Source organism: Symphodus melops (assembly GCF_947650265.1).
Source record: "Symphodus melops genome assembly, chromosome: 11".
Classification (NCBI taxonomy): domain Eukaryota; kingdom Metazoa; phylum Chordata; class Actinopteri; order Labriformes; family Labridae; genus Symphodus; species Symphodus melops.
The window spans coordinates 4,827,098-4,851,528 of record NC_136701.1 but is presented as its reverse complement, the minus strand read 5'-3'; the positions used below and the strand labels follow the sequence as shown (position 1 = coordinate 4,851,528).

General features: G+C 43.7%; 1 protein-coding gene across 4 annotated transcripts in view; it reads right to left on the bottom strand.

Annotated features, from left to right (window-relative positions):
* Positions 1 to 4,932: 4,932 nt before the first annotated feature.
* Positions 4,933 to 24,431, bottom strand: part of robo3 (roundabout, axon guidance receptor, homolog 3) — a 99,651-nt gene continuing 80,152 nt past the window's right edge. For 2 of the 4 annotated variants that reach the window (XM_079356473.1, XM_079356475.1), the window contains 16 exons: positions 21,875 to 22,041; positions 21,611 to 21,732; positions 21,274 to 21,490; positions 20,612 to 20,736; positions 19,563 to 19,749; positions 18,316 to 18,567; positions 17,693 to 17,732; positions 16,109 to 16,248; positions 15,743 to 16,024; positions 14,670 to 14,817; positions 13,953 to 14,171; positions 12,464 to 12,663; positions 11,756 to 11,860; positions 11,035 to 11,205; positions 9,127 to 9,272; positions 4,933 to 5,701 (listed from right to left, as the gene is read on the bottom strand). In XM_079356473.1, coding sequence (XP_079212599.1) covers positions 5,690 to 5,701; positions 9,127 to 9,272; positions 11,035 to 11,205; positions 11,756 to 11,860; positions 12,464 to 12,663; positions 13,953 to 14,171; positions 14,670 to 14,817; positions 15,743 to 16,024; positions 16,109 to 16,248; positions 17,693 to 17,732; positions 18,316 to 18,567; positions 19,563 to 19,749; positions 20,612 to 20,736; positions 21,274 to 21,490; positions 21,611 to 21,732; positions 21,875 to 22,041 — 2,533 coding nt within the window. In that variant the 3' untranslated portion in view covers positions 4,933 to 5,689. The remainder of the gene's footprint in view (positions 5,702 to 9,126; positions 9,273 to 11,034; positions 11,206 to 11,755; positions 11,861 to 12,463; positions 12,664 to 13,952; positions 14,172 to 14,669; positions 14,818 to 15,742; positions 16,025 to 16,108; positions 16,249 to 17,692; positions 17,733 to 18,315; positions 18,568 to 19,562; positions 19,750 to 20,611; positions 20,737 to 21,273; positions 21,491 to 21,610; positions 21,733 to 21,874; positions 22,042 to 24,431) is intronic. The other 2 variants (XM_079356474.1, XM_079356476.1) reach the window with 1 other exon arrangement.

The following is a 24,431-nucleotide window of genomic DNA, read 5'->3' as shown; positions in this document are numbered from 1 at the left end:
TAGAGGGGTTTACAGGCATGATTATAGACGGGATCAGAGTGGATTTATAACTAGAAACTACACAAACAAGTTTTGTGGAGCTCTGAGACTTATTCAAAGTAGTTGATGTGGAGTATAATATGTGACCTTTACAAAAACTCTCAGACAGCTCAACTGACAAGTCAAAAGTAATTCACCAACGATCCTGAGGCATGAGCCCTCAGGAGCTCCCAGGAAAAGGTGTGTGTGCTGGTGAAGGTAAAGGCGACATTAACTCCAGTTATGAATCCAGATTATTTAATTTTTCCAGCCTTTATGCCAATGAAATAATGTTTCAAAAACATGTATCAGAGACATCAGTTATATCAAAATAATAAATTCTTATCAAATATGATTTATCACTCACATGGGGACTTCTGTTCTGTAACCTCTGTTTTTTTCTCCAAATCCGTAAAGCAGATTTTGCTTAAAACATGTGTCCTTTAACTTAAGCAGGATTATCACTGCAAGACTTTTACTTGTTTTATTCAGGGGTTAAATTGGGATTTACCGTGTGGGGGTTGCTCTGTGGGTTGCAGGCTGCTTTGGTTGCATAGACTTCAAAATCTGACTGACACAAACGATCAAAATATAACAAGATGAGACAATCCTTTAAACATATGAGCTTAACACAGACACTGTTGCTACTACAAACCCAAATCTAAGCCACTGTAAGTCTGCTATAGTCTAAGTCTGTTTGAGTCTTCTTCTATGCCACACATATTTCTAAATAAATAATAACATAGTAACATGACATAACATAATAACAAAGATAATAATAATACCAAGGAGAAGATGTATGTCTTATACACATTATCTTTGTGAATTTAAAAATGTGTTTCAAAAAACTGCAAATCAAAGAAGCCTTGTTATAATCTTTGGGTGTATATTGGACTGTGGCTCATGTGACACTCATGCCTTATTTATTTTCTATATGTTGAGTCCTTGAAAAGCACTCTGGGGCTGTAAAAAGTGCTATAAAATAAAACTTAACCTAATTACTAAGTAACATTATTTCAAATTAAAACATTGTTTCACCGGAAAAATGAACTCAGTTCACAACTGAGACATTTCAGTTCTGTCTTTTCTCCTCGTCTCACTAACAATGACAATGTAGCTTTTTAGAAAACCCACAGACAGTTAAAAAAGAGAAATCCTGGGGTCATTTGTGCACACCTCCTTGCTGCTGAGGTGGAGGGCGGAGCAGGCCTTGCATGAATGAGGATGGCGAGGGCTTTAGGAGACGACGCAGTTCGATAGTGGTGGCTTAACTGGAATGTCACACCTACACATTCACACCCATTCACACACTGGTGGCAGAGGTTGCTGTGTAGTGAAACCATCAGAAGTAACTAATCCCATTCAAACACATTCATACGCCACAGACGAAGCAGCAAGAGCAATTCGGGGTGAACAGTCTTGCCCAAGGACACATCGGACATGTTGCAGGAGCTGGTGATCAAGCCCTCGACCTTCCGTATGAGAGACAAAGTCACAGCCGCCCCTGTAGTAGCGCCGTATCACCTCTTGGAAGGCTGGGGCGCTCCGTCTATTTAAGAGCCTGGCTTCTGCTCACATTTAATCAGTGCAGGTAAATATGAGCAACCGTTTGTACCGAATCACTTTTCTCTGTCTGGGTCCAGGCGACCCAACAGGTTTAGCATCAGACTCAGCAGCCTCATATCTTTATATGAATACAATTAGATCAACAAGCCCCCATGGCCACTTAACAAAGGAGGTGGACCGTTTTTCATTAAGATATGTCTGATTGCAGGGGGAGTAATCAAAAACAAAACTGTCCAGATTTGTGGTCCTACTGTAAATTGCACTATGAGACCCTGAAGAGGCCTGTCAGTCACATATCAGTGCATTCATCAGGCTTTTCCACATCTTACATGCTCTTTTGAAGATTGGGTTTTATGTTTTCACGCTGCTGCCACCTTCATCACCTCCATCTGCGGACCAACACAAAGGCATGTGCTGCAGCATCTCATCAGAGAGCACTGAGAGAAGAAACACAACCCCAACTGCTCATGTTTATGTGGATCTCAGCATGTGTCGGAGCCTGTGAGTTAGTCAGCCTGTGTATGCTGGGACACGGAGGACTTGTGCCGAGCAGTGGAGGGTAATGCTCGCTCCTCTCAGGTGCACAGAGGGGAGAGAGAGTGTGTGTTGCTCTGTCAGAGGAGAGCGTTCAGTGATTTCATGCTTCTCAGCGCATAGAGCAGCACTCAGCCAGGTACAATGCTCTGTGAAGTTTGGGGAGGAATGAGGAAGAGGGGATTAGGAAACAAGGCACTTTTTGTTTTTATTTGTTTTGGTCTGAGTGAAGACTTTTGTTGCTACAGGGCTGGCATGGAGGGGAGAAGAGGCAAGATTAGAAGTCAAGTCAGTCATCTTTATTGTGCTGGACATGCAGAAGAATTGAAAAAATGTTTTTCTCTGAACCACGGTGTAAAGTAACGGTAAAAAAGATGTAAAAATATATTAAAAAAAAGGATAAAAATAAAAATACAGAATTTTTTAAAAAAAAGTGTAAAGATGTACATTTAAAAAAACAAACAAAACAGCAGCAACAAATGTGCATGGACTTGTAATAAAACAAAGTCGTATGTACAGTATATTAGCAAGGAAGGGTTTTTCTAAACAATGCATAAGGGAGAAGCCCACTCCAAATTGCTTCTCCATTAAATGTTTAATTAAAGGGCGACTCTGAAAATAGGTTTCTGTGCCCTTATCAAAGGATACACTCTTCATCCAAATGATGCCCCTATGCTTTACTGAGTGACGCCACCTTTAACAGACTCAGGCTCACTTTCTGCTAGCCGGTAGCTACCCTAATACACGGCCCCTTCTGTCTCACACCATTCATCCTTGTAGACTGATGTCCGGTTAGAGGCAGTGCATCATCGGGTTGTCTCCTGGAAAACTCTCTTTGTCTGTGTTTCATCTGAATAGTCCCGTGAAACCTTCCATGCCACAAGCCCAGCAGGCCTCGTCCCAGCAGCAGAAGCCAGGCTCTCAAGTAGACAAGGCTCCCCCAATCTTCAGTGAGGTGATCTAACACTACTACCACCAGACGCCCAACATCAACCACTGGACTGTGTTGCCCGACGCCTCGCCACCACCATTGGACTGTATCGCCCGCACAACCACGCTCATGCTCATTCATACACAGCCTGCTCCGACCTCCACCTCAGTGACAAGGAAGTGTGGACAACAGGAACAGAGAAACACAAAGGAGAAATCCTGCATGCATATTGTTCCATATATCTGTAAAGCGTTTCGAGATAACATTTGTTATGAATTGGTGCTATAAATAATGATTGATTGATGACACCTCTGGAAGGCCTCCCACCCCACCCTGTCCACACGCTGAACATCTATATCTTACCTAAAGCCACCATTCAGCAGTGACCGCCCAAAAAGCAGACCCAGGCTCTCCAGGTAGTGACCACACCAACAAAATGCAACTATTTCTTAAAGGAACTCGACTGGTTGTCTTAAAACATCTGACGCCAGAGGTTTGTGAGAAAATGAACCAACAATCAGGAAACATTTTCCTCATGGGTTAAGTTTCAACTCTTCTCCAATACATCAAAATGTTCATTACTATTATGATATATTTTAACGAAATAAATATATGATGAAGCAGGGTATGCTTAAGGCTTTTTGCATACAATCGTACATTTCTGTGTTGTTGAAATTGTTCTTTACATGGCAAACTGGAGTTATTGTAAGTCTATAAAAGTCAAAGTCTAACTAGTACTATCCTTCATCCTAGTCGATTCTGTGTTGTTGTATTGAAGACATTATGATTATCAAGCTGTGTGCAAAGATTATGTAGAGCTCGCTTGTGCTTTTTAATTAGTAGGCTGACGATTTAGTCTGATCCCTGAGAGTCTGATGTCACCCAGATACAACAGTTTAAATGAGTTACTCAGCGTTTGAAGTACTTGTGATTTTTTTTCAGCCACATTAACAAATGACAACATTTCCAGGAGACTGACTGACACATGACCTTCATGACCCTGGAGACCTGGATGACTATGTAACGTCCAGTTGTAAATGACCTTTCACAGTGAGCCTGTTTAGGACTATCAGAGGGATTTCCAGCAGAACTTGAAAGGACTTGAAGGCGTGTAATCAGTGGATCTTCAAGTATGAGGTATGATGCATTTAATTGCAAAATGAAATAAAAAAAAAATGCCAAAAGAAAAAAGTACATGACTCGTAAATGATCTTTATTTTTTATTTAAGTTTAAATGTGTTCATCTCTTGCATTAGACTTGAAATAGAGGTTCATGTTGTGGTTTTGGTTGCTTGTTGTATGTCCATAACGGCTGAGTGGAGGACATGAAGGAAAAAAAACCCAGAGGCCAGTTCTCCTTTAAAATGTTCCCCAAAGGTTTATTTTGAGTTCAGCAGACCAACCCACGTTTGTATTTGTTTCAGACATTTAATGCAGCAGAACAGGTTTCTGTTTGGAGTCTAGGCTACGACCTAACCACTCCTCACAGTTTTATTTTACATGCAGAAAATGTAGGAGTGATGGGATACTGTCGGAGTCTATACTTGTGCATGCTGGGGCGGTGTTGAACTAGAATGCAGTACTGCTGCAGGTCAGAGTTGGCGATGAAGGGGAGAGGAAGACATCTTACATAGATCTCTATTTGGAAGGAAGTGTTGTCAGGTGATTGTGGATAATGAAGAGTGAAATCAGTGCAGCTCCAGTTGACTGCCTGAACTCACTCAGTTTTTTTAAGTTAAGTTGGTATTTTACTATTTACTATTCATAAATTCTTCATAAACGTTGCATTGGTCGTGAAAACAGACTGAAATGAAAGGTAAGACATCATGAATAGATGTATCCCAACACTTCCTGAAGGGTGCTCCAAAAAAATAAGATAAGGCTCAGATCAGCAAATGTCTTTTATTTTACATTTACAAAACAACAAGAGTACAAAAAGGTCAGTCCACAGACATTTTGTTTGTTTGTTTTGGAAGGAGTATATGCAAATTCTATCTCACAACTGCAGCAAAAAGTTCCTCAGAAGAACGAGAAGAGAGAGGACGGGAGAGGGGTTACAATCAAACTTTCATAAAGCCTGTCAGTCTGCTGGCACACGGGAACTTCCTGCTGCAGAGCAACCAGAGAAACATAGAAAAGTTTGACATTCTTAGCGGACTACATGGGCGGAGGGAGAACCCGCTCGTTTTGGTTTTCTGACCAGCAAACACACTTTGTGCTTCATTTTTTCTGTTGTTTTTCCATCACAACAAGAGAGTGCAACAGTAGTTAATGCGTTTCCAAAAAAAGTATACATTTTGACCAAAAAGAAAAAGGTTGGCACATTCAAGAAGACATGAGCGTTTTTATAATAACAGACTTTTTTTTTTTCTACACTGTTTTCGTTTTTATCCTCATAAATACAATATACGTCTCTTTCCCTGTACCCACAAAAGAACAGTACAGACACAGGTATTTACAAATCAAGGAGAGCTCATAAATAATCAGAGTAATACCAAAAAACAAGATGGACGGTCCGTCATTCTTTCATTCACAGCATTGAGTCCAAACTCTTCTTCTTGTCCAGCTTATTGTGTCCACAGTGGGAGGATGGAGGAGGATGGAGGCAGCCCAGGTTCACGAACAGAGTCACAGGTGTCCTTATCTCATTTCCTAGAAAGACAGACATATTTTAACATCATTAAAAAACTCACAAACGTGTTTGTAGCTACAGCATAGTAAGCGTGCACGCTGCTCGCTGCATTAGGACCGCCCACTTTCTGAACTAAATCAATGCACCTCAGAGTTTTCCGTGCTCGGCGTCCTTCACACAAAAACACCTTCAGCATCCGCCGTTTAACGTCGCCGTGCTCTCTTCAACTTTGGGAAAACACAGCAACACTCATCACTGTCACGTCTCCCTCTCCTACCAATCAAAACCAAGAAGGGGCGGGACTTCTGAAGTCAACTTTGTTAACAGTGGTGGAGGAGAAACTATTCGGACTCGTCTCTTTAAGGGAGCAAATTCAAGGTCCAACTAACGTCTGCAGCGACGGACTCATCTATACTTGGTCTCACTATGACGTCTTGTCTTTGTCTTGTTAAGGATAGTATAGCTAGTATAGATGGTATCTGCTCTGAATCAGAGGTCCATCTACTAATAATAATAATCCATCTTCTTCTTCCACCATATTCTACTTGAAATGTGTTTCTCAAAGCAGCCTCTTAACATCTCCTCTCTCAGCTTCCTGAGGACACGGAGACATTTTCATGTAGCGTACGCCGTGTTATATATTAAATATACATGAATCCTCAGATGTTGTTAACGACAAAGAGGAACTGTATTAAACTTAGACTATGACAGTGTTTATATTTAAGTTAGCACTCTACAGACTTTAAAACATTCTTGGACTAAAGAAACTTTCAGAGGAGAGTGAACCTCCGCAGCTTCAGGAGACATCGAGATGAAATATTCAAAGAGGAGATCCTCATTTTTTTTTGTCGGTGTATATCGTGGTGCGTAACAGAACACTGCATACAGCCATCATCGAAGAAATAGGCTGAAACTGAATGTTTCTGAGCAGTTAACCTCGATCCACGCAGGTTTTTTAAACTCTCTAACAACAATGAGAAACTGATCCTTTTTGCTTTTTCAGGGCGTACTCACACCAGGCAGTCCGTACCGTGCCCGAGCCAATTCACCCTCAAGGTCCAGCTTTTTTCACCAGAGTGATTGCTTCGTTCTCTACCCTTCCTTGGCCCTGGCATGCTTGGAAAAGGTGTGTTTCGACACTCTACAGTTCATGCACGATCACAGGCACTGGCACGAAACGCTGACAGACTTCCGTCATCAAGAAATCCCTGGAGTGTTCTGCTTGTATCTGACTAAAGTGACTCAAAATGAGCCGGAAAGCCACTAAAGTAGCTGTCTGGTTCTCCTTGGTTCTGTCTTGGTCCAGGAGCAGTGTGTGTGTGTGTGTGTGTGTGGGGGGGGGGGGACACCTGGACCTTGTGTGAGTTAGCCCTTAACCAGAAAAAGCCATTTCAACACTCTTATCCCAGAAGTTGTTTTTGATTAGCCAGTTTTAGAGTACAAACAGACAGACTGGCAGTGGAGCAGAGACTCCCGTAACTCGCCGCCCCCCTAGCAGCCGCCCGGGGGTCCAAGAGAGAGATAAGAGTCAGCAACACCACAGGAAGTCAGGGAAACCTGATCCAGACTTCCTGTGGAAACACCTCCAAATTTATGACTCAGGAGGTCACACTTTCATGTTCTGTGGAAGGCGTGAAAAGGGCGGGACGGGTCAGGTAGGCTCATTAACAGGGAGGTCAGATAGTCCTGACTGCTCAGCGGGGGTGACCTGAGAGGAACAAGATGGACAGAAGCTGTGTGTGTGTGTGTGTGTGTGTGTGTGTGTATATGTGTGACTTTTACTGGTTTCTTTGCTACACTCCCATGTCAGATGTGTTGTCGAGGTCACCATGGAGCGACCCGTGACGGAGACATCCTCTCTCTCTCTCTCTCAGTCTGTCTGCACACAGGCAGCTTTATGAAGACGCCTCGGGTAACAGTGTGTACATTTAACATTTAACAACTTGAGCTCTTAAAGAAGCATCAAAGCTACTTCACTGTCTGTTTCTCATAAACACCAGCTCATGATGGCTTACACAGTAAAACTGGTTAACTGCTCCGATGCCTTTAAGTTAAGTCCAATCATCAGTGAGGTCACTTAACAACAGCACTGAGGTGTACAGTACAGAGAGATACACAGTGGTTTTTTAAGTCTATTACGTTTAGATGAGGACTCTGTGTTGTTACATAGTGAATGAATAATGCACAAAATAAACCAAAAAAGAGTTACTTATTTGTTTTAAACTTTTAAATTTCAAGAACTAAAATAAAAAAATAGTTCACTAAAAATTATTTTGCTGACTTTAAGTAATTTCAAGATTGAAATCAGAATAACTTAAACTGGCAGATCTCAATTGACTTGAAGCCTTTGACTCCATCCTAAAAGACAAAAACACGAGACCATTTAGAAATGTTATCTGTGTTCAAAACTTCGACACTAAATCTGCGAACCAATTTGTACATTGTTGTTGTTTTGTACTCTTAACTTGTTGCTACTGAACTGTTCCTAATCACGTCATGTTTACGATGACATGTGCTGGCCAGCTCGTCCCTGTGTAAGAGATCCTGATATCTTCATCACCTGGTTAAATGAAGGTTCAATACATTCAAACATGGTAACACTTTTAATAAAGGTCAAAATGTCCACCATTTACTAGCTCATGCTAGCATGCTAATTAGCAGCTGAGCTAGTAAGTCAATAACTAAAAGTTTGCCTTCCTGATTCCTGCTCATTTAGTTAGAACATTGTTGAGCACCGATTATGATGCTGACGTGCTGAGGCGGCAGGGGCTCAGTCTGCAGGGCTGACTCACCGGTCAGCGTCTCACACGTGGACATTTTTTCACGTGTTTAGAGGACGCTCGACATGGAGGGTTCATGGCTGTTTTCTCTACCTACAGGAACGTTGAGGGGACACTCACTCTACACTCACTCTATTCCCCCGCAGAGCGGCCCGTTCGCCGACTCGCCTCGTTCTGCTGTTGAAGACAGCAGCCCGTTGTGAGGGAGCCTGCGGGGGGGTGCATTTAAAGGAGCGCTCCGACAGTGAAGAGCTGTCTCTGAAGTGCATGCAGAGAGAGAGACAGAGAGAGAGAGGGGGAGAGTGGTGGGCGTGCGCACTTAACACAGTTTCTTACTGTAAAAACCTATTCTGAGTCAACGGTAATGGTAGAGCTGTATGTAAGTGTGTGTGTGTGTGTGTGTGTGTGTGTGTGTGTGTGTGTGTGGGCAACCTGGGACTGCGAAGGCTCTTTTCATGCACCCACACGTATAAGATTATGTGTGTTTTATGGAGCGTGAGTAATGATATGTAGATAAAACTAAACCACATGAACGTCTCCATGGCTCTCTTTGTTCCCAGGACTCATGAATATCTAAAAGCATCAATTATTCAAAACCGTTTGAGGTGGAGAAGAGAACGTTTCTGCACAAGTTACAAAATCGTCAGTGTTGCTTTAGCGTTTACCTCGCTGTGTTTTCTGGCGGAGTTGAGGCCCCGGGAGCCCGTGGAGCCCCTGGAGGAGGAGCTTCCTGTGGTCGAGCAGTTACTGGACATCTGACTCCTGGAGAGGTACGCGGCCTTAGAGCTGCCGTACGCCACCAGGTCCTCATCTGAAGACGAGAAACAAAGACGGGGTTAAGACAGAGGCCTCTGAGTCTGCTGTTTGAAAGAAATAAACGTGTGGAAGTGGAAACAAATGTACGACTGCAGCTTCTAAGCCCCTGAAAGAGAGACTTAGGAAAGGCTGTTGATATGTCAGGATTTGTATGATCAGAAACGGAGACTTTTATAAAGTGATGACATAGACACCCACATCAGCGTGTCGATTGGATCATGTCACTCTGACCTGTCTCTTCCTGTTTCATCACACGCCTATCTTTACTCTTTCCTGGAAGGCAACAAACGCTCTGACTTGCAGAAATTAATTCATCATGAATGGCTCATTATGGGAGCAGCTGACCTTGTTGGTCTGCGTCAGCTGCTGTTGTATGGTTAACTTCAGCACTTTAAAATGTTGCTACTGACTAAACGTGACGGAGGAAAGCCGTGAGGTCAGCGCTGTTTGAGTGACACGACGGTAGATTAGTGTCTTTTTGCCGGCCACTCAAACAACCTACAGCGAGGTGATCTGCCACGACAACCACCTTCAGACTGTGTCGTCCCCAAAAACCACCACCGTCCTCATTCATGCACGGCCTGCCCCTGACCGCCACCTCAAGAGGCATGCGAGTGTGGACAACAGGAACACGCGGAACGCAAGCTTCCTGCATCTCAACCCAAACACTCTTTCGTGGAGCGTCCGGAGATAACACCTGTTATGAATTAGCTCTCTAAAAATAATGATTGACGGATTCATGTGAAAAGTCTACAGACATCTTGTTACGCACCGAGATTAGTTCTCGAATTCTTATCTGGACAGAGATTGCTTTTAAAACTCTGTTTTGAAAAGGAAACACAGCAGCTTTAATCAGTGCTGAAGAAAATCTGCTTTTCTCCAGCTGATTTGTTCTGTGCTGAATGCCTTTTTTGAATTCCTCTATTTGTCCATATTTCATTCTGGCATAGGGTTCGGTCATCGTCTATTAGCTCTGGCTAACAGCGAGGCATCTTTGTCGTAGGAATTCGGGCATGTGCCTGCCTTGTCACAGTTGCATTCATGAACAATGATTTGGCACACTGTCTCACTGAAGCTCCTTTCACTCGTGTGTTCCAGAACATTCTCCACCTGACGTTCTCCTCTCCCACGTGTCCCTCACAGCAGGAGATTTTTTTTTTTCTCACAGTGCGGGCTTCTTTGAAGGGAAGACCCGACTTCTAAAGGATGCTGCAGGAGTCACATTTTAACGTTGCAACATATCCAAGATGGCGGACGATGCAACAGAGTCTGACGCTTTGATGGCACTTTGTTTCCTCTTATGTTAAGTGTAACTGATCATCACGGTATCACTGAACGGGAGCAGGAACTAGCATGATTTTGCTGCTATCACCCCCAACTACTATACTATATATACTATATATATATATAATATAGATATACTATATTTTACTAGTGCAGGAAAAAGTCCTGATGAAGTTGGGGTGAAACATGCAGCCCTCTGTGTGACACGCAGCTCACCTGGAAAACTTCTGTAAACTAACAGGAGTGTGGTGCATGGGTGACAGGGGCTTAACACAAGTGTTACTAAAAGCTAGGCTTCACTTTAAAAATGGACACGTTGAACAATCTGAGTGTGGTTACAACAGTTAGACCTTTTCATTCCTAGAATAGTAGATGTTGCCAAAGCAGAAACCCACACGCTCTGAGCTCCATCGGATCCCGCGCTTCCTTGAAAATGAGCTGAAAAACGACGTGTGTGCTGAACTCGGTCTTACTGTCTGTGTGTCTCTGTCCCGACGCTTTACGCTGTTGGCTGCTGCTGCTGCTGTACTCGCTCCTCTCCAGGGACGACACGGCTCCGTTCACCACTTTACTGCTCTCCACACTCCCCTGAAGGCCCCGCAGCCTGTCCTCCTCTGGGGGGGGCTCCGGAGGTGGGGGCAGGTCTGAACACACACAAAGTGGAGGAAAAAGCATGCATGAAGAATTGGGTCAATATTCCTGATTTTAGCATTTTAGCTCATTTTAGTCCAGGTTTGTTACATAATATCCTCTTCATGCTCTAAAAACGGATCATTTTGTTTGTGTTTGGTTTTTTTTAATTGGCTATATCTGTGTTTCCAGTTTTGGAAAACTGAATTAATTAACTCTGACTTTGAGCTGGTAAAATGAAGGTTTTAATAGAACACAAGGCTTACATCTTACATTTGGAGCAGAGCTGTAGATATTTAATCACAGATTTGTGCTGCAGAATATGTGTGGGTACGTACTGGATTATTATGGGGTGTATATCCTCCCTCAATGACAAAGTGTACTGAACACACAGTCACAGTTATCATGGCATAACTCCAGTATGGATACGATGTTCTCGTTAACAGTACAGCTGCCAATGAATCCTGAGCGCATCTGGCTGCGACGTTTTAAAAACACTCGCAGAGAATTCAAGAAAATTGTAAATATGAACAAAGAAAAGTCAGAGATATTGTCTCCACTCACCTCCTTGTATGTCTCTTCTGTAAGCTGACGTCTTGGACACCTTTTTCTTCACTCGGGATTTCTGGTTTGGAGGAGTGCATGAATCTGCCGGGGAGCGACTGTGGACTGTGAGAGGAAAAGGAAAGAAAACAAAGGGCCATCATATATTCAGTATATACATTTATAATATTACAGAAAAAAAACAATGAAATGGTAAATTCACAAGAGCTTGTCCATGGTTCAAATGATTCTTTTATTCTATGAGTCTTGGGGATTTTAGCATTTTTATTAAAACATTTTTATTTATTTTATTTTTTTTTGGGGGGGGGGGGGGGGTTCTGTGCCTTGCTCAAGGGCACCCCCGCAATTCTCAGAAACTTGAACTGGACCCTTCTGTTTAAAACTCAAGTCCATACAGACTGAGCTACTGAGCTCTGCCCAGAATAGCCAATATATATTCTCAAGTTTTTTTTTTTGATTTCTGCATATTTTAAATAAACTTATCGATTCTTTTATAATTTCATGATTTAGTTTAATATGTCTCTGCTTTTTCTTCACAGACTGATTCTGTATTAGCACTTCTATAAAAGCATTTATTCATGCAAATATTTGAAATCCCAAACCATGAGTTCAAAGTGCAGCTTTCCTGTCCTGGTTTGCTTGTGTGAGCTTGTAAATGTGTGTGTGTGTGCGTGTGTGTGTGTGTGTGTGCTGCAGCAGTCTCTGTACCCGGTGTGTTGATGCTGACGCTGTCTTCATTCAGCGCTGGCCCCGGGCTGTTGAGGCAGCGGTGAGCGGGACTTTGGCACTGCAGCGTGCCAGCCTCTGATGAGCCGTGATGCTGTTGGCCGGAGAGGTTGGGGTTGGACTGGTTGAGCGGCGAGCTTGGCGCCTGGGGAACTGGCACCGGACCGCAGGGTAACCTTCTGCTGCGGGAAGGGAGGACAACATGTTACTGGAGAGGACAAACCGGAGGAATCAGAGGCTAAATATGGCACAGAGAGAAGAAGTATTCTTCCTGTGTTCTGGCTTTGTGATTTTGGCTCTTCTTTAAATTTGAACACTTCCTTGTTATTTATATGTTTAGTTTGTTATCTATCCAAGTAAGAACAGTAACATTAACAATGGGACATGAGGGTACATTTGTATTGTCGCCATAGGAACAAAAAAAGAAATGGGCAATTATGTCTGCTTCCCTGAATGTCATTTAATGTAGCACTTTATAAATATCTGCAGTGATTTCATGAACGAGTTCGATGTGCAAACACCTTCTTAAAAACACTTGCAAGCATTTTCACTGAAAGGATTTATTGCTTTTCACTTATTTTTTTCTGATGTTTTAAATGAGAAATGTTCAAGGTTTCACAGCTGCAAGTGTTCAAAATATAATAATGTTGATTGAGCCTCTGGGAAAACTATGATGAGCTTCATAAATCAACTTTCTGACATTTTATGACTTTAAACTACAAAAAAAAAAAAAAAAAATACAATCTGTGGATGAAGAGAGAGAAGACAGTGGACAGAGTCAGAAGTCAGGGAGAGAAAGAGAGAAAGAGAGAGAGAGAGAGAGAGAGTGGGGGAGGTCATGCGAGGAAGGAGCCACATGCCGGTCCTGAACCTTTGCCGCCCACCTGGAGGAGCGCACTAACCGCAACTCCACTACTCCACTACCCCACCGGCGCCTGTCCTCATTTGGAGGTTGTCATGGCTTGTGCTTTTCCCTTTTTAATTTCACAGAAATATATATATATTTTTTCCAGCTTTATTAGATAGAACAGCAGAAGAGAGACAGGACATGTAGGGAGGAGAGAGTCGGGGATGACTTACAGCAAAGGGTCGAGCTTGAATTCAAACCCACGGCTGCTGCCACGAGAACTATAAACTGTGTACATGGGTCGCGCCACATTACCGCTAGGCTATCAGTCGCCCCGTATTTTGTCTTTTAAAACCGAGTGGCAACCTCCAGCAGAAGATAGGAGACCTAAACTCCACCTGCCTGTTACTAGATTGAACGTTACTGCAGGCAGAGTCAGCATTTCCAATATGATGAACAACTGTTGGCTTTATAACGCCTCTTCACAAACCAATGGTTGACATCACTGAGACGACGTCCATTCTACAGTCTACGTTTAAAACCGACAGAGCGGAGCTTCAGATAGAAGTAGATGAGTAGACACAACCATCATGTAGCAGTTAAGTGCAGGGTTTGTAAACATACCGTGACAGCTGCTGGCTGTCGAGCTGGTTGAGGCGTGGGAGGTCGTGGGGGGCTCGGGTCTCCTCGTGGGGCGAGGGCGTAAGTGTGGCGGTGGACTGGTGGCTGTAGGAAGTGGCTGGAGAGGAGGCGTTGTTCCTCTGAGGTGGAAGGGGTCCGTCCTCGCAGCCCTCCATCAGATAGGTCCTCTCTGGGAGGGGTGGGCACCACTCCTCATCGGAGCTACACACACACACACACACACACACACACACACACACACACACAGAGGTGTGACAGTGTGATGATACAGCGGGAGAACAGCGCTGGATCTTATCTTTGTGTGTGTTTTTTAAAGCGGAGAAGCCTGTTGCCTCTGTGCTGCCTTTAATTCCAGCTCACTATGAGGCCACTAAAAGATTAATGCTGTTCTTTCAGTCTCTGCTCGAGTTATAGGGCCTTGCCGTTGGCAAAACGGCAGGAGGCTAAGCTTCCACTTGGGTGGCAGCACTTCTGTGATCCTGAATGATCGTCTGCTTTGAGCTTTCAGGGAACGACTGTTGAGTAGGAACACAGCTAATTGTGTTCAAAGGTATAAAAAGGAGCTAAATTGCTGAGGCAATTGTCCACAGCTGATCTAATTCATGTTTTTTAAAGCCAGAGGCGTTAGAGCCGCGTGGAGTTCGATGCTAACTGTCCCTGCAGCAGTGTTGTGTTTGCTTATGGAGACGTCTGACTCACCCTATGTCCATATCCTCGTGCTCAGAGGGCAGCTCATCCTGCTCACACTGCTCCAGCTCTCCAATGGGAGGAGGAGGGGGCAACGACTCTATCCAGGTCAGAGACGGGGTCTTCACAGCTTTACCCATCGCCTTCTGCTTCGGCTTACCTGAAAAAGAAAAGGACAGAAACACCCTGAGTCACTCGAGGAAGCTACTTTGTGTTATTGATCGAGTAATGGGCTGAGGGTCTGACCTCCAGACAATTTGAATTACATTTATAAGGACTATTCTGGTAAGACAAAGAAATAAAATTAGATTTTTTGAAACAGTAAGTCTTCATTTCCTTGAAAAAAAAAGCCCCTTCTTGAGCAGCTCTTAAACTTCTATATACACTATAAACATGTGGGTGAGTTTAGACAGCCAGACAAACAGAAAAGGATACTTTGATGAAGTCTGATTGATCATTTCACCAAAACCTAATGATAACTTTTCCCCGCAGGTTGAACACGATACACACCGGCAAGTATGACGGATGCTGAGACACAGTCGTGTCAAAGGAGAGAAAATATACTTGTAGCGAGGCGAAACGCCACGTAAACAAAGCTTATTCCACAATGAGGGTGAACCTTTGCGTTGGCTTTTTGCGTGGGATTGACCTCCTTTCTGCTGGACAGGAAGTTGCCAAACATCGATGGTTAGCTTGTGCTAGCTTGCAGTGAAGGTACAAACAGTGAACGTGCACATCACGTCCTGCAGTGAGTGTGCACTTCTGGAGGGCGGTGAGCCAAGAAGGAGGGGCCCAGTTTGAATGCTGCGTTTACAAGCTGCAACGAATACTGTAACTGAGTGTGCCTTTAAGTAGTTTGAAAGATCTGTCCTTCCTGCTGAGAAATGCATTTTGTGTCTTTAGTAAGAAGCATCTTCCCAACACCGAGAAAAAGGAGCAGTGATACGTCAGGAGAGCTGTCGGGTCTAGAAAAGGGGCTCAGGGGATTAAAGATGCAATCGAAACTAAAATCGTGATGAGCTGGATCTGCTATGCTGCAACTACAACATGTATCTACACTGAACAAAGACACAAAAATCCCTCACCATTGCAGCGGTCCGGCTGGGCGTACTGAGCTCCGGAGGGTCCCGGTTGAGTGATCCAGTGGCCGTCATCCTGCTGCTCGCCGCTGTGTGCCGACGTCTGGGTCTGGGTGTTGTACGGCATGATGGATGTGGAGGCGTAGGGGGTCGTGGAGTTGTGCTGGGCGTAGGTGAAGTTATGCAGGTCCTCGCTGGTGGCGTCGATGGTGCTGTAGATCGGCCCTTCAGTGGAGCCTCCGATGCTGTACTTCTCCGTCTGATTCAGGTAGTTGGAAATGCCAGCTTCTACACGGGGACGGAGAAGATTATGGAGGGTGCTTTTGCTTTGTTAGGAATCAATCACACTGTTTAGTTTAAGACGTTTCCTACCATTGTAGTATCTCTCAGCTGTGCTGTGGTTGGTGCTGCAGCAGTTGACGGCCTCTTTGCCGCTGTGGACCAAGTTGGTGGTGGGCCAAGAGTCGGCCAGCCATGGATAGTTGCCCATGTTGCCACCCAGCACGCCCGGCCTGTGGAGACATCCTGGTTTTAATTGAAAGCATAGCATGGGACAGAATACAACAGCAACTATATGCAGATGACAATGAAACCAGCAGCACACTCAAGCTGCATATATAGATAAATGGTTTGAGCTGTCCTAAAACATAAAGCTTCAACTATGTGTTCATTTTTCAGTGCAGCTCCACACCAACCTCATCTATCATGGGCCTCATTTTTAATCTGTAAGGCTCAAGAGCACTTCCAATGAGTCACTGTGTCCCATCGTGTAAAAGTTGGTTTCAACTATTCTGTTAAACAAGTTAAATCTTTTTTTTAGAAAAGTCACGGTCAAGTCAACGTTGGCTGCAGCTCAGCTAGCAGCCTCCCACAGCTAAGTGTTAAACTGCTTTCATTAGTGTGTTTAAAGGCTGCATTTACAAGGTCTGTGAGGTTTGAAGAGGAGAAGACATCTGCAGATAATTTTACCCCCCGAACAAGACAAGAATCCTGTTCTTAAATCAAGATGAGCATCATCATTAAGCTCAACTTGCAGCCTAGTGTAACATCTTGTTTCTGCCCAATAACAACATTAGATAAACATGATATAAAACTGCTTTATTCATATTTTTCAAGATGTTAAAGGAAGAATGTGCAACTTTTTGATCCAGTAGATTTTGCTCTTGAGCACCAGCTTTCACTAAAACAACCCCCCCCACCCCCAAAAAAATTTGCACATAAGAATTATCGAATGGAACGCACCAGGATTAAGCACCATTAAGTCCAAGTGGCAGATAAAATTATCCTTTACTTGAGCAGCAAATTACCTGCGTCCTGCTTTGTTGTGTCAGCGGGATGATATTAGCACTCTTTAGTTAGCTCGTAGCTTCACAATGCACATAAATTGACACAGAATGAGCTTGATTTAAAAACACTTGTATCACAGCCAAATAAGCAGTGAGTATGTTCTTCGTATTTTCTCTAGTCATTGACTAAAACAGCTTTTAAACACAAGGGGACGAGCTGGCTCTGGATGTGTCCACGTAAACATGATGTAAACACGGCTTTGACAACAATACAGCTAGCGGGACTCTTGTCTCACTTATGACTCAGAGAGACACGTACAGAGGATATATTACATTTCTACTATACTTACGGGTGGATTGTCACACATTCTACCTTTAATCATCAGGTCTTTTTTTTCTTTAGAGAAGAGACTCTGAAGATAATCCACCTGCCAGTAAAGGTCTGTTAAAGATGAGCACTAAAGAGTCATTTTGAGACCTGCAAATACATCTATCTTAATATATCTTTATCAGATGTTATCTTGAAACACTGTACAAAAAGAGGTTAGACTGTACTCTCTGTTTTCTTTGTTGCATACCTTTTTAAGTAAGGAAACCTTACTTGACTTTAATTATTTCAGATACATAAAAGAATGAGGACAAGGTCTGAATGTGAGAAATATTCAATTACCTTCCATTGAGTCCTGATGCCTCTCCGTGTGGGAAACCAACTGCAGAAAAACAAACAAACAACAACATTGCGATGAAGAGGAGTGAACTGACCCAGGTGTGTAACATTTGAATGACTTACTTATGGACAGTGCTCACATGACTTAATTAATCTGTGTTTCTTATTTCAAATCAGTTCCTCTCTTTGGACGAGTCTGCAGTAGTTTAAAGTTTCCTCTGTAATCGTGTCTGTTACAGCTTCACTAAGAATATATGACTAAATTATTCATCTCTGTGTTCATGTAGTCATGTAAAAAATCTCAAAAAGCACGCACTGCTGCGGTAAAAAGAATGATGTCAACTATGTACTATGGTGTGTGTCTAAAGTCACGTGTAGAAACATTGAGGTGCCAGGCAGGCGCTACAGGCAAAATAGAGCCAATGTGAGATTCACAATGTAGTTAGCTTACCTTCACATTTAAAGTTAAATCATTCTGTTTAAGTTTTTTTAAGGTAAAATTATTTGGGCTCCAATCCGAATGCTTCTATCTATGACTAAGCTGCTCACATGAGACAGCCGCCACAAAGAGCCTCAGGTGAGTTCGTAACAACACATCACTTCACATCTCCATCACTCCTCCTCACCTGCTGGTGTGTAGGCAAAGGAGGCGGTGTAGTGACTCAGCTCCTTCCTCTTCTTGCGCCGGCAGTAGATCCAGACGCTAAAGCCCATGAGGATGACCCAGCAGGCTCCTCCGATGCCTGCGATGAACGCCGGCTGCTTGACAACATCAGTGATCTGCTCGGCCAGGCTCACGCTGCTTTCCTCGCCACTGTCACTGGTGCCACCGCCATCTCCACCGCCGCCTGACACAGAGGGCTGCTCTGCTGGTAACTCTGGGGGGGGGGAAACAAAAGAAGAAGGGAAGAGGGGAGATGATAAACTGTTGACTGTTGCCTTACTTCCAGCTGAAAAATGTAAACATATGGAGCTAACCATGTTGAAACTGAATGATACATGGAGCCCAATGTTAACACCAATAGAAAAAAACTAAGGTTATCAAAATGTTCGATTTTTTTTTTTAAACAACAGTGTGAGTTGATTGTTTGACCAAATGGGTGGGTGGGACTAAAACTCCTCTGGACAAGTTGTATATATGTGCAAATGTCATGGTATCTGATTAAGAGACACATTGACTGAACCCAAACTGTCAAAGAATTAATGTTGATAAAATTATGAAAATCAAAATATTAGGATCATCAAAGACATCAGACTTCATCCTCTGGGGATCAGGAGTGGATTTAATCCAACAGGAAGTGCAACGTTTAACGTTTCACATTGTTTTGTTAACTTGAGGTCACATGCAAACTACACTTCTGCACTATAACTAACACTAATAGTCTGTCTATAAACCCCTTGAAATATAAAAAAGTCTATCCTCTTCATCTTTTGCCTGCTCCACTTTTCAGAAAATATGTGCCTAAACAGGCCGTTTGGAGATTTTCCCTTCATGACATCACAAAGGGCCGTAGCCCCTCCCCCAGGTGGGTGACACTCCCACAGCGAGGTGTTTGTTCTGCCCTCTGAGTTTAAATTTCCACCGTAAAATATTGTGCAGGATGCAAGAAAGCCCACTCAATCCAAGCTCTTCTGAAGGGGGCGTGGTCATACACAGCTCATTTGCATATAAAGCTGCAGTCACAGAAACAGGATTTTTGGCTGCAAATTTCCCATGTTCTGGACTCCTCTTAGACTCATAATAAACTTGTTGAAAATGAGTTCAAAACGTGACCTCTAACTTTGTCCCTTCTAACATTCCTTCATCATCAAAGTGTTTAATTAGCACACCTCCATGTTGTCCATCTTTCTGTTTTTGTCACATTAGACTCACTGAAGAGGACGGACACCGGCTGGCTGTGAGTGCCGATACCGGCGCTGGTCACCGCTGCGACCTCCACCTGATAGAGCACCCCAGGCAGCAGACCTTTCAGCACCGTGGACAACGTGTTCCCGTCCACCGTCTTGTTGATGAAGTTTCGTGTCTGGTTGTCTCCACCTCCGCTGCCCACACACCAAACCTAACCAGAGACGTGGAGAGGTTTCTGTTATTCAGCTCATTCGCTCCCTGGCGGGATATTCTACATACTTTCAGTCTTGTGCTCCTTGTTTGTGTAAGAATTAGCATTTTTATTCACTGATGAAATACTCAACTATAGGCTGAAATATCTGATGTGTTAAAGGGACATCAAAGCTCAGTCCGATATTCCCTGCGCTGAACGTACAGTCGTCATTGAACTCGGCAGCTAACCAGAATGCTGAACTCTGCGTTTGAAGTCTCAGAAACACAGCCTTAAGATTTATTTTTCAGTCGAGGAATATTTTTGCGTGAACATCAAATGGACACTATATGAGGGTCATGTTCCTCTTTTTTTAACTGTCCTTCAAAAGCCCCAGCTTTCCTGGAGTCTACTTGTTTTTTTTCGTGTGATAATTACTGTAAGGATCGGGACGGCATTGATGCTTTTTTTTGTCCGACTTCCCTTAAAATTCGACAGTTGGTCGTGCTTTAAAAGGAAGGAAGTCATTTGTGCTGTTTTCTGTTTGGGTGTCGTTTCTGAATGCTTTGTGGTATTTGTGTGAGTGTTTGGAGCTCGCCGTCTTCATATAAAAAGCGATGATGGTAACTGATTGTAGATGTTGCTCTGTAAAGTGACCATCAGAAGTGACTGATCCATTCATACACATTCATACGCTGCTGTCGAAGCAGTAAGAGCAAATTGGAGTGAAGTGTTTTGCCCAAGACACATCAGACATGTAGTTGAGAGAGCTGGGATTTGGACCCATAACCTTCCAGTAAGGCGACCAATGACTCTACCAACTGAGCTCACAGCCGCCTTACTGACCACTGCTCATGTGTTCAATACGGCAACATGCGTTTACCCTGTACTCCTGGATGACCCCGTTCTGCATCTCGCTGGGCGGAGGCTCCCACGAGACGCTGATGCTGGAACTGTTGCTGAGCTTCACCGTTGCCACTGTGACACCTCTGGGTGGAGCGCTGGGGACTGTGGGGGTGAGACAGCATTTTTGTCATTTAATCGACCCACAAAACACTGATACCGCAGAAACTCGGACTGTCAGACTGTCTTCTGGGTAATAACAGAGATAAAAACAGGTGAAGGAACATGAAAGTGAGCTGCAGCAGGCGAGGAAATTAGGATTTATTGAGTGCTTTAAAAAGTTAATAACTTTCTTTTTTTCTAGACTTAGCTGCTCAGGCGGGTCGATTCAGAGTCTATGAGCCCTGATGGAAAAAAAAGAAAAAAAGACTGCTCCCTTGTTTTCAATCTAGAGTTTGGATCGACCAATATAAACATGTAGAGAACCTCCGGCTGCAGGAATCTCTGTGTGTGGAGGCTGAATATAATGGAGATCAATATAAATGAATTTAAGCAGAGGAGGATATAAAATTAACCTCGAAATGAGATAGCATCATGAAGATGTATGTGGTGTCAGACAGGCTAATGAAGAGAACCCTTTCAAGGCCTAACAATGTCAAACAAATTTAATGGGGTTTATTTTTAGCTCGCATTATTTTGTACCTTCTTCCGGGGTTCGAACCAGCAGTGTCCGGCTGTCTTTGCCCTGGAATTCATCAAAGTAGGGACGTATCTTTATCTCATACTCGGTGCCCTTGAGCAGGCTGGTGAGGACGGTGCTGCGCTCGGAGGGGGAGTTGATGTCCTGGAGGAGCCAGTTTCCCCCGACGGGTCTGTAGAAGAGCCGATAGCCCTGCACGTACTGAGACTGACGGTCCACCTGGAGGAAATGAGGGGAATTAGAAAAAGATGTCAGAGAGGGGAAATGACACAAAGCACAGAGAACCCTAGCTGAAGCCTTAAAATGTTTCTTCCCTAAATAAATCAGAGCTGCACTCACATTCCAGGAGACTCGGATGGACGCTGTTGTTAGCGTGATGGGCTCCTGCAGCTGCACGGCCACCTCTCCCAGCTCCCTCTGCACCTGCCTGTGGTCCACTCCCTGACCTGTGGGACTCACATCTGAAGAGGGAAAACACACATTTTCACTTCTCTGAAAAAGTCCTGCTGTTCATGCATCAACACGCCCCGCTGTGGTGTTTTATTTTTAAGAAAACTGGAGGGGAGTCATGTTTTATTTGGCGTGTTCGAGGTGTGGACTCACCTTGCGTTCTGACGGGCTCAGAGATGGGGCTCGGGTCGCTCAGGCCGTAGGCGTTAACAGCTCGCACGATGAAAAGGTAGATGGTGTTGGGGAGGAGGCCGGTGATGGTGTGAGTTTCTATCTTGACCATGTCGGCTACAGTCTGCCAGGTGCTGCCTGCTGATTGGCTGTGAAAGGACAGGGAAAAAGACTTACATTTCTGACATCAATAATATATTTACCAAACAAATGTGATACTCAAGGGTAATTCCATTGTATTGACAATGAGCCCTTTCATTTCATACAAGTTTGGATTCGCAGCTCAGTGTGAAAATGAAACTCATCAAGTTATTAAAAAAACAACTAAAAATGATTTTAATATGACGAGGATGTTCAGAGATATAATTTAAATGTTTTTAAAATGGGATAAATTTCAATGATCCACAAAAAAAGAAACCAAGAAGCTAAGAATAAGAGGAAGGAAGAAAGATTGAAGGAAAGAAAGGAAGGAAGGAAAAAAGGAAGAAGGAAGGAAACAAAGATGGAAGGAAGGAAAAAAGGAAGAAGGACGGAAACAAAGACGGAAGGAAAGAGGAAGAAAGAAAGAAGTAAGGAAGAAATATAGAAAAGTAGGAAGGAATAAAGAATAGAAAGGAAGGAAGGAAGAAAGAAGGAAGGAATCAAAGACATAAGAAAGGAAGGAAGGAAAGGAAAGGACAGAAAGAGAGAAAGTTTTGCTCTTTCGTCTCTTATTTATTTGCTGCTCTCTGAGCACCTGGTAAGTGAGAAAGGTCACTTGGCTTAGCTGAATAGCTTCTCTGTGGATCAGTGAATATGACCTTGACCTGATTTGACCTGTAATGGAGTACACATACAGGCTGCACAAGATTCCCCCAGCATTCAGGAGAGCTTTGCGACGCTGACTTGATGTGCAGCTTCAAAATTAACTTATGCATGAAAAGATCTCCAGGCGATAGCGGGAACTATTTTTAGCTTCCTCTAATATTGCTTATGTGGTAAACAATAGCAGATGTGAGCAAAGTCACTCAGTTCAGAGAAGTTTGTGTTCACCAGAAGATCTTCTCCAAATGAGACAATTTACTCTCCCGATGAATAATGTAATGAGGCTTGTAGGAAGGCACAGCTGCCATCAGGAAACGAGGGCATGTTTTCAGCCTTGTGGCACTCCCAGAGATGCATCACCCCTCAAACCCGGCTCCTTCTCTTCCTCCTCGTTGTGAATTTACTGTCACCTCTGCAGAGCCGCAATCACAGAGGCCTCCCAAACCATTTGTTTGACACTTTCAGATTCTCCCAAAGGGTACTGCGGGGGTTTATGCTGAACTAGCTTCAGTACTGAACATCACAATTACTCCTCTTTTGAGTGTGTACTGTACGCAGCCTGCCTGGTGCCAGCGCCGCATTCAAGGTTGAGCAGGGGACGCTCAGAGGGAGTTCACACACTCGCACACGAGGCTGCAGCCCCCAAAAAAAACAGAGAAAATGAATGCACACTCCCCCGGAGAAAAGAGTCTTCCTTTGTACATTAAATAAACACTTTAACACATTGCATACGCACACACACACACCAGCCTCTCTCTATGCTCCCGCAAACACCTCAGCACCTCAGGCAGGGCAATGTTATTGTAAGCATCCCAGCGGTCCCCTCCAGCTGCTTTAGAAGGAATCAGTCTGCGTTACTTGGAAACGCTCGGCGGCTGCTCAGGGCCACAGTGGACGTCTGGATCTGATTAAACTCTGCCGGTGTTCTCGTCCTTATTGAATAGGAAGGACACTTTTCCCCTCAACGCAGCCTATCTTCATCTGGAGGCCTCCATCAGTCCGCAGAGCCACCCGTCCTGCTCGGATAAATCTGATTTTTAAACCTTAATTAATCCAGGGTGAACGTGGTCTCATGTGGAACTTTAACTGAACGTTTCTCCTGAGGCGCAGTCCGATTCATGGATGTATATATAATTGTTGTACAGACAGACACAACAAGTTTGTTGTTGCCATGGAAACCCCCGGAAGTTACATCAAAGTCCGCTGTATAAGAAATGTAATATCAGATATAATTGGATACATTGTCTGTAAATGTATTCTCTCCCTCGGTGTGTTTTGCCCGTCTACGGTCAACTTCAGTTCGTTGTCTCATCGATTGTCATGATTGAGAGCCCCCTAGTGGCGGAATTTACAAACCTGGCCTTTAAAAGATTCAGAATTTTAACTATTATTTTCATATTTGTACTTTTTGTTTAAAGATGTATTTTATGTTCTTTATTCAGAGACAGAACAGTGGATTGAGTTAGATTTTGTAACGAGGGAGAGCACGGACAATGACGTGGGAAAGGGGCCAATGGAACCCGAGCCGTCTGCTTCGAGAACAGCCTCTGAACCTGAGCAAACTTACCAATCAAATTCCTGCGCTCTGATCAATCTTAACTTTGGCAGAATAAATCCTGGAACCTTCAGATGACGTTCAGCTTTGTTTTTGGAAATGTAACTTCACTTCTCTTGTACATTGAATAGTATTAATTAACTGAGTCTCCTCATGATAATAAGTAAATATGCAACCTTA